Source organism: Prosopis cineraria, unplaced genomic scaffold (assembly GCF_029017545.1).
Source record: "Prosopis cineraria cultivar Desert tree isolate PC_DT_omini unplaced genomic scaffold, ASM2901754v1 PC13, whole genome shotgun sequence".
Taxonomy (NCBI): Eukaryota; Viridiplantae; Streptophyta; class Magnoliopsida; order Fabales; family Fabaceae; genus Prosopis; species Prosopis cineraria.
The window spans coordinates 4,805,551-4,815,926 of NW_026555344.1; the positions used below are offsets into that span (position 1 = coordinate 4,805,551).

General features: G+C 36.7%; 1 protein-coding gene across 1 annotated transcript; it reads right to left on the bottom strand.

Annotated features, from left to right (window-relative positions):
- Positions 1-1,215: 1,215 nt before the first annotated feature.
- LOC129290821 (transcription initiation factor TFIID subunit 12b) lies at positions 1,216-9,453 on the bottom strand. The gene is made up of 9 exons (XM_054927834.1): positions 8,434-9,453; positions 7,674-7,907; positions 6,403-6,987; positions 6,235-6,309; positions 5,277-5,355; positions 2,809-2,873; positions 2,455-2,490; positions 2,117-2,353; positions 1,216-1,657 (listed from the first exon to the last, which is right to left on the bottom strand). Exons 1-8 carry the CDS (start codon positions 9,109-9,111, stop codon positions 2,171-2,173), a joined length of 1,935 nt encoding a protein of 644 aa, XP_054783809.1. The 5' UTR covers positions 9,112-9,453; the 3' UTR covers positions 1,216-1,657; positions 2,117-2,170.
- Between the last annotated feature and the right edge of the window lie 923 nt (positions 9,454-10,376).

Sequence of the window (10,376 nt, forward strand, 5' to 3'; positions counted from 1 at the left end):
TAGAAATGTATTTGTGGTGTTTTGCTATGGATAATCCACGATCATGGTTTAAGTTCTTACCATGGGTTGAATTTTCATATAATACTGCTTTTCATACGGCTATAAGTATGTCACCATTTAAAACTCTATATGATCAGGACCCACCATCCTTGCTCAAGGTTGAAGTTGATGATGGAACACCTTGGATGTGCAATGTCAGTTGGTTATGCATGATACTCTGTTATCACAACTGAAAAACAATTTAACTCGTGCTCAGACAACGATGATCAAGCATGCTAATCGATACTGCCGGGACATGGAATTTGTAGAAGGTGATTTGGTTTGGGTTAAGTTGAAACCATATCGACAAGCCTCCCTTATATCCAATTATTCAGCCAAACTTAGTCCCCGATGGTTTGGGCCATTTTCAGTTGTGCAGCGTATAGGTTCAGTAGCGTATAAGCTTGATCTGCCATCTTATGTACAGATTCACCCTGTCTTTCATGTGTCTTCGCTTAAAAAGTTTGAACGTGAGCCTTTACCTCCCTTCATACCATTGCTTCTCATATCATCAGAACAGGGTCCGCTGATATCTCCTGTAGAGGTCATCCCGATGTTCGAAGGATCAAGGTTCGAGACTCTTGGGTTACACAAATGTTGATCCGTTAGGATGGCCGACAAGAACTTACATGGGAACCATTTGATCAATTGCTGAAAGATTATCCTTCTTTTGACCTTGCAAACAAGGTCTCTTTTAATGGGGAGGGCAATGTTATGATCCAGCCCGATCATCAAGAGGCTAGTACGTCTAAGACAGATATGGGCTTAAAACAGAGTAACACACGTCCGAACATTATTATGCATGAGGAGGCTGTACGTTGTAGCTCAAGGATGAGAAAGAGTACGGGGAAGGTGAGAGAGAATGCAACTACTTAAGGAAGAGGTGGGAGCAGTAAAGAGGCATTGAAGATTGTGAATCATTTATCTCTCTCTGACATTATTTCTCTCTCTTTTCTGTTATTTCCCTTCTGAATATTCTCTCTATCATTTCAGTTATTTTCTCCTTTATAATGTGTACTGCTATGACTATGATTAGCTAAATAATACCATAGCAGAAATAGCGTATTCCATTACGTTAGAATTCTTGTTCATTCATAACAAATATCTTCTCCAAATTACCTCTATCAATGAAAACTCCCTTCAAACAAGTGCAATCAATAGAGATAATTCAAAAACTACATAAATTTGGAAGACAATATATTAAGATCTTATGTTTCAAATTAAAACAATTCCCTTAACTAGCTCCCATATTCAGGGCAGGATCCTCAATTAGGCAACTTATCTCAAGCATTGCCAATCAGATTTTTCAATGAAAATATGACTACATTTTTTTCGACTCTCTCAGATGTATGTAACATGAACTCCTTAGTTACATAATTGGATCATAATTTTATCAATAAATCAGATAGCAAATACTAAAATCAAAATTTAGCCAAAACTAATGTCATGATGCTGGCCAAAAGCAAAAGCAAATGAATATTTCGAATCCATATTTGATATAAAAAAAATATACAGAAGCTACATGATGTCAAATGCTGTGATCCTAATTTTCGTGTCCAAAAGAACACGTAATTACACTTCCTCGTAAGCCAATCAGTAACCGCAAATGCTTCCAGACCTGAGAAACAATAACTATTAGATAAGATCCATGAGAACAAGACAGATGCTCGTACAGATGAATAGTCCAATAAGGACTTGTGAAAATAGATGAGGATCTATCCCATTTCATTAATGATAAAGAATATAAGAATGATCGTTGAGGGTTTTAACCAACTTTCTTCCAGAAAGGTGCAGTCATCAATTCTACTTTTGTAACATCCCATTCTAGGAAAGACCATGCTGTTAGGATTGAAGTTTGGAACATAGGGTTTTAAGTGCTATGTGTAAAATGATACTCAGGGGAATGAAAAGGGTGTGTGTGTGCGTGCGTGCGTGCGTGTGTGTGTATCACGTATTGACAGTTTGGTGAACATGAATAGTTATTAGAACAATTAAACACATTTTTGCAGTAGATTGTTTAATTGAAATATTCATAAAAAAGGGACGAGAATGAGTATTGAAAGCAAAAGAAGATTACCAGTGTCCAGGCAGTTAAACAAACCACCATAGAGACCAAGAACCGGTGGATTAATTAAAATCTTGTTGAGAAACCAACTGATTGAGAATTAGCTGATTGAGAAACCAACTGCTCTGAGCTAAATGAAGGCCTCATCAGTTGGTGGGCACCGACAGGGTTAGCAAGGCCCTGTCTACTCACATCTTTAGTACTGTTCATACTTGGTTCAGAGTGTGAGGATTCCATCAATGTACGTACCTGATGAGATGTTGGGCAAGAAGGACAAACAAAAATTATTTGTGCTCAGTCACAAGCATTTAAATCAAATGTATGCATGGATTGGATTCTTAATTTCTTACCATATCTAGACGCCTCTTGTGAAGATCATTTGATAGCTGTAAGGTTGAAGCACAGCAAGTTAAAATTCAGGTTACAAAAAAAATATTTTGTAATGGACGTGCTCCCAATAGCCAATATACCCAAACCTTGAGTAAAAAACAAAGGAGGGAGGAGTATTTTATCAAAAATAAACAATTTTGAAACAGGCATATTAAATTAAATTGTTTTATAAATGCTTGGCGCCAAATAGTAATCAAGTATCCATTTAAAAATAACTATACATCAAACTTGCATTATAAAGGAATTGATATTAATCTCCATTTCCTTTCTTTACGTGAGTGTGTGTGGGGAAGAGAAAATCATTTGTTGCTTACAAGTTTGCTCTGATGCTTCTTTTCTTCACTCGAATATCCTGGAATTGTTAAATCCCAATTTTTCTCTGCAAAGTAATTTCGGAAACCAAGCAAATCAACAAAGTTCTGAAATCAAAACATATCCTCAAAAATTATTTGATTCTGAATGATAAAACTATTCAGGCCAAGAAAATGATAGAACTATCGGGAGAAGAGTTAGGAACGATTTTATTAAATACTAACAAGCTCCATCAAGCAAAAATTTGGACTTAAGAGTGAGCAAAACACAAACTCGTCATTCCAAGTGCTGAAATTTTAATTGGGATAATGAGCGATACAGATTGAACTCTTGATAACTCCATAACAAAGGCTCTAACACCATGCGAAAACCCACTCCCCACCCAAAAAAAAAAAAAATGCCAAGACTATTAGATGAGTTGGAGATTCATTTATCACCAGCAGCATACGATCAAATGTTTCTCACTCATGATATTATAGAAATCCTTGATCTGTGCATCATACAATCTAAAAAACATGTTCATTGCATCATTACACGAAACAACATTAAAATGAAATTCATAAAGTGACTTAATAAAAGAAAGTAATGTAGTGTGTAGAAGTGTTGGCCATTTTGAAAAAAAGGGCAAAAAGAATTTAAAAAAAAAAAAAACAGGCACAATTCATTTCCATTCATGATGGATCTTCTAATCAACTTCTTCATTGGCATTTTCCTGAAAATCGTACTTTTAATCATTTAAGTTAACTTTTTCTTGATGATGATGATGATGATGATAGTCACCAGAGGACTATGGAGTACACAATTAAAGTGGTCTATTCAGGGCAATAACATCCACTACATGCTTTCCCCTTGTAGTATACACATTTATCAGTCCATAGATCAAGGGGGTACTACAAAGTCAGAATGGACCATCAATATGTCTATTGCAGTTTAAAAAAATGCAGTAACCAAACTATTAGTGATGGATTTCTATATAAGAAAGTCTATGAAAGTAGGAAGAAGAATGTCAATAGAGAAGGTGAGCAGCATATTCAGGGTGTTTACATATTGAGGATAGAGGGCTGAGGTGGAGGTCATGCAGCAGATAAGAAGGATTTCAAGTAGTTAGGAATGGAGAAAAATAAGGAAGGCTGGGAAGCATGCAAATTTTGAGAATCATGGTGGAAGCCTAAGCTCTGAGAAGCTAGGATTGTTTTCTTTCTTTCCATGCTGGAGTTACTTAAGAAGATGGATGCACTGCAGAGTTGATGATAGAAAATGCTGGTACTGGTACTCGTCAGTCAGCTGTGAATGCTATGGATGAAAGATGATAACATGGGTACAACAAGGCAAGCATAGGACAGATCCATGTCAAAAACAATTTTTTAGCACATTAAGTTGAAGTGAAATTCATGAGTTGTCTCTAAAAGTCAAGGTGGTAACGAAACAGAGGAGAAGGAAAGTACTCAGAAAGAAGTAAAAAGAACATGAGTTACCGAACTAGACTTACTTTAGACAGCTAAGTTTCAAATGAGTACATTTAACTTTCTCCCTTTCTCTCAGCAGTAAATAGACGAAGGCAATAAAGAAATAAGTCAATATCTATCAACGGAAGGGTAAAACTGCATATCAATTAAAAACAAAAGGGCAGAAATCAATCAATCACCAATTACATGTCCCTTCAAATCTCTTCACTTTTGAGAAGAAAAATAAAGAAAACCAAATAATTATCTATCCTCTAACCCTCTGTAGCTTTAATGAGAAAAGACTCGCCAGGACATGATAGGCTTAAACTTGTTAACTTGAGTTTAAGCTTACCAGCTCCACAGACAGCAACAAGTTGCTTCATCAGTCGTAATAGCCATAGGTTGAAGAAACATGCAACCATGAGACAGCCCTAGAGATTCAACCTAGTAATAGGTAAACCCAAACATAGACACCTGACACCATAGTGCAAGCTTAGACAATGTATGGCCTCACACTATTGGAAAGAAAAATCTGAAAGCGGCAATTATGGCAATCTTTCTTCTGTGAATGTTTCCAGAGACGCCAAAAAATTGCTCCCAACTATGCAAACAGAAGTCTTAAAAAATTGCTTGAAAAAGAAGAAAGACAGAGAATTAATAACCAGACAAGCATCCCTCAGTTAAGCCACCGTAAATTTCATAGACCACTGTCTTATGATGAAAAATATTTGGGGGGGAGGGGGAAGCAAGCAGAGAAAAATTCCTCTCACCTTGAATTTTTCATCAAGAATGCAGACTTAACAATGCATAAAGAAAAAATTATAAGGGCATTAAAGCAAAGAATTTCACTTGAATTCACTAAGATTGGGATCGTGTAAAAACTTATCTTTTCAAACCAATCAATCATGCTGATGGTAAAATTTGTGCAAGTAAATCAAACTAACAAGAATTAAAACATGCAATGGTTGTTTTTCCTTGGAGGTGAGGGTGGAAAAATAAATTAGATATAGTCAGTCACAACAGACCTAGATGTAGCAATAAGTCCTTGGACTCCAAAGTTGATGATTTTCTATGTTTAGCTAAAATGCAACCATGTGTTGTGGCCTGCAAATAAGAATGAAAGAAGTTACAGTTGAAGAACAGAACAATCTTAACTAAAACAGACAAACCATCAAGCCATAGACGTCAGTGAATGCAAAATGGAAACGTACAATGAAAAGCTTTTAAATAGAAAAATTGTTCAATTATTTTATAAAGAAATCCAATAGGGGGCAACAATGAATAAGGAAATTACAAACTTTGCTACATATTCAGTACAGTTCATTCACAAAGCAAATACTGAAACGAAGATCATCCAGCACCCTGGGAAGCACAAGTGCCAAAGTAGTAAAAAATTTAACAAATTTAATCTTCAAGTGGACTGTAAAAGTATTTCTATCATGAAAACTCTGATGTAGAAAGTATTGAATAAAAGAAATAAAACTTGTGATTTGCATGCTATTACTAGATTGAAGCCAATCAAAGAAAAAATATCATCAATACCATTTATCCAAGACTCAATTCAAAAGATGAGCATTGAAGAAGTCTCTATATCCACAAAAGTTAAAAAGAAATAGAAGCCAAGACTCTAAGTGGTTCTGAACCCATGATATGCTCCTGGAAATTGTAACCCCCCCCCCCAAAAAAAAAAAAGAAACAACAACAACAACAACAAAAACAAAAAGTCTCCCTACTTCAGAAAGGACCTTAGTGATGATCTTAAAACAACAGACATCAGGCTAATGTTAATAGGTATAAAAGCACACACCTTGATAGTTGATCCTTCTATTAAATCAACTATTGATGACATGTTATATTCAATATAGTGGAAATTCGATAAGTAACCAAGCATGATTATTCCACAAGAAGTAAGAACATTATATCAAAATTAAAATCTGTATCAAGGAGAGAGAGAGGAGGAAAAAGACATGTTAGAATGCTTACAGAATCAATGAACTCATCAGCGAGCTCTAAAAGAATATCAATAACTTCAGGATCCAGCTTGCCCTGTGGATCCACCTGCAGATGAATAGACTATTAGTATTGCATTACAATTAAAAATATAATTAATAAAAAGAACTTGTAGGGAAAATGACAAGGAGCGAGGACGACCTGAGCAACTAAATCCTGTATCTTTCTCTTCCCAAGCAGTTGGTTTGTTGCTTCTGTTCCTTGACTTGAACTTCCCCCTGGTGTAGTTGCGCCAGATGCTGTAGCATCGGGCTGTGATCCTGTTAGACTAAGTGACTTTTGGCCTGCAGGTCCTGGCATCCTTGGAGACTGCTGCTGCTGCTGATGAATAGGTGTTTGTAGCTGAGAATGTTGTTGCGATTGCTGTTGTATTAGTTGCTGCTGCTGCTGCTGGGGCTGCTGTTGCTGTTGTTGTTGGTGCAGCTGAGGCTGCCCCACTGATTGCTGCTGCTGCTGTACCAACTGCGATAAGTGCTGTGGATTCAAACCCATAGAGTTTTGTGGCAGTTGGGTTGATGAAGCTAGCTGCTGCTGCAACAACAATTGTTGTCTTTGGTGTTGGAGACGCAAAGAAGGAGAGCCAGGGCCGGAAATCGCTGGCATTTGCTTAAACCACTGTTGCTGAGTTAAAGAATTGTGCATCATTGTTGGCTGTCCATTCTGAGATAACCCGGGTAATTGAGAATTCATAAATGCAAGGGATGACGTTCTGGATAAACCCTGAACCTGTAGTTAACAACTCACACATTGTTATGTATGTAGCAGCAGCAACACTAAAAAACAACCTTATCCCACTAGGTAAGGTCGGCTACATATGTTCACATTGCTATATGTGCATTACCAAGAAATTATTGAAGATTACGTTATGAAATTTGTTTGAAAGTTGAGCTATATTAAACTTTTGTAAATCATATTTTTAATATACAAAATAGAACTAAGAAATTCCTTTGCTTTTTTTCTTGAAATACACACATACCCTTTCTATATCAACATTCTTATATATTGCTCCTTACAATTTCAAGAAACACCCCAATTCTCCCCCTCACAAATATACAGGGAATAGGAAAACAAAATAAAAGATACTTTCAATTCAACATATATACCATTTCTTAAAATCATGGGTACTAATACAAAAGCATCATGAGCAAGGATGATACGAAGATTAATCAAATTATTCAATGATGTTGATCACAGTTAGACAGTAGCATGAACATTTAAAGCAAAGGTATATTAAATTTTGAAAATTGAAATATACAGCAAAATTTTAATTGCATGGACATTTATAAGCTGAATCAAGTAAGAATAATATGACATTATGATCCAATAAAGACAAAAATAAAACATACTGAAGCATAACTATTCCTACTTCACCAAAATTACACTGAAGTGCATAAAATAAGAATATATTATACCTGTGATGCGCTGAGTGAACTTTGCTGTGATAGTTGCTGCCTAATTTGACCCTGGTTCATTCGCTGCTGCTGCTGCTGCTGCTGAGCATAAGCAACGGCTCCATTAGCTCTTAGTTGTGGGTTGAGATTAAGTGAACCCATTATGCCCATCTGTTGCATTCCTTGGAGAGGTTGGCCGGCAGAATTACCTGGCTGAAATTGTGACCCTTGGACTAATCCACTCTTTTGCCTCGGCTACAATCAAGTTCATACTTATTTTATAATGAAAGAAAACTATTCATAGTAGAAGGCAAGAAATGCAAGATACTAGATAAATAAAACACCATGTGCAAACAAAATAAAAGCATAATTGAAGAAAATGGTATACCAATGCCACGTATAGGGCCTTATTTTTTAAAATTACATCATTTTCACATTTATTTCATCTACTTCAAATGTTGTCTTCTGCCTATGACTCCATCCCCTATGATGGGATCAACCATGAACTACAACCAAGAAATACTTCTGATGTCACTTAACCACTGTCATTTGGTTTTCATACCCATAAAAGAATAACCAGTCACTCATTGAAATCTCGCTTAAGATCCCCAGGTTAAACATATGTTCCAACAAAAATCATCGGAATCTATGTATGAAACTTTGCCTCCCAAAAAAAAGAAAAGCAATTGAAAGATGCAAATTTGGCAGCAGCAGTTTATAGCATTTTAAGGAATCATTCAAATAAAGCGACGCATCAATTAGCATAAAGAATTCAGTATACCGAGCCCAATAAATTAAATTGAGCAGCAGCACCCGGCAACATGGGGAGGTGCCCGCTCTGTCCTATTAACGCTGACCGCGCCAAATTTGAACCTCCTATTTGTTGCTGCTGCTGCTGCTGTTGTGGCTGCTGTTGCTGCTGATTCTGGAGCTGTGTTGGAGCAGAACCACCAAAATTCATCTGCCCGTATAAACCCGCTTGCTGTCTCATAACACCAAACTGTTGCTGCTGCTGAACTTGACTCAACCTGGCCATTGAAGGTGATCTCTGAAGACTTTGGTGGATTTGATAATTCGACATTGGATTGGCATTCGCATTTTGAGACTGCTGCATCAGAGGCTGTGACTGTTGCTGCTGCTGCAGTTGTTGCTGTTGCTGCAGGGATTTCTGTTGATAATCTAACCCAGAAGCAGCAGGACTAAGCTGCTGTTGCAACTGCTGCTGCTGAAGCAGCTGTGATTGCTGCTGTTGCTGCTGAGGGTTAGAGATTTGGGAGAGGGGAGGGAGGGGAGGGGAAGAAATATGAGGGAGATGGTCAATTGAGGGAGATTGGGAAAGATTAGAAGGTGATTGAATTTGTGGGTTTGAAGAAGGATTTTGAGCAACGGTGGTTGGGTCCATCGGGTTTGAGGAGGACTGAAGGGGTTTAGGGGATGATGACGATGCACTATCTGCCATTATTGCTTTTGACGTGGTCTCTTCCCTCCAATTGTGAATGAGGAGGAGGAGACAGACGTGGTGGTCGCAGGCAGGTCAACCCAATTCCTCCCCAGGCATGGCGAAATTGGGCACCAAGACAGAGAAAAACGGAAGAGCTTGGAAGGAGCGAAACGAAGGGGGCGAAGAGGGAGAGACAAAGCGCTCAGAAGTCAGAACCTAAGAGGAGGTCGAATCTGGATCGTACACGTCAGCAGAAAGTTACCCTGTATCGGCTTCCGTCGGATTGAGAAACACAGTTTCAGAGAAGGATTTCTTCCGCTTTCTCCTTTCAGCCGCATACAGGAGGAGGAGTTGTGTGTGTGTGGGTGTGTGTGTATATATATCTTGGTGGCCTGAGGAGGAGTTGGACTTTAAATATGTAGAATTTTAGCAATAAATAAAATTGTCTTCCGATTGAAAAAAAAAAAAAAAGAATATATAAGACAACACTAAAAAGGAAAATATCAGGCGAACTGTTGCATGAAATTTAAAGTTATATTGTTTATAAAAATTATATTTTATATTGATATATATATATATATATATATATTAATGATCTTACATATTGTTTAGCTAAAGGGAGGAGGCTCCCCTTGTCCCATTAAAACAAGGGGTGGCTCTTTTCCCTTTCAAAACCTTCCTCCTAAAAATTTTAGGTTGTATTTAATTTGAGGGGAGGAAAAAAAAAAGAAGAAGAGGGATAGATTCTCTCAATTTGAAAAGATAAAATTTTCTCTCCCTCCAACCAAACAGCCCCTAAATTGAGCGGCTTCCTTCCCCTCTTCTCACCTCTTTACTTTTCCTCTTCCATCTATTAAAATCCCTCTCATCCCTTTCTCTCCAACCAAGTATAAAAAATTTAATTAGTTTTAAAATTAAAAAAAATTATTATATTATATTTGCATGAATGAGCAAATGAGTAAAATTGATCATTAAATTTAGGACTACATAAAGAACTAGATAGAGCTGAACTTCAGCCTAATTTAAAGTCTAGTCTCTTTCATGAAAAGGATTAGATTTGGTAATTCATATTTTGATCTAATCTAGTCATAACTTAAAAATTAACAAGATCGAACTTGGTTCATAAGATTGGAATATTGTTCCTATTAATTCAATACTCACTTAGCTTTTTTTTCTCTCTTTTTTTATGAGAGGCAATAATCTGTTTTTATCTAATAAACTTAATTAAGATAATAAAAATATTTATAATCATAATAAATTCATAATAATTTTTAAAAATAAGA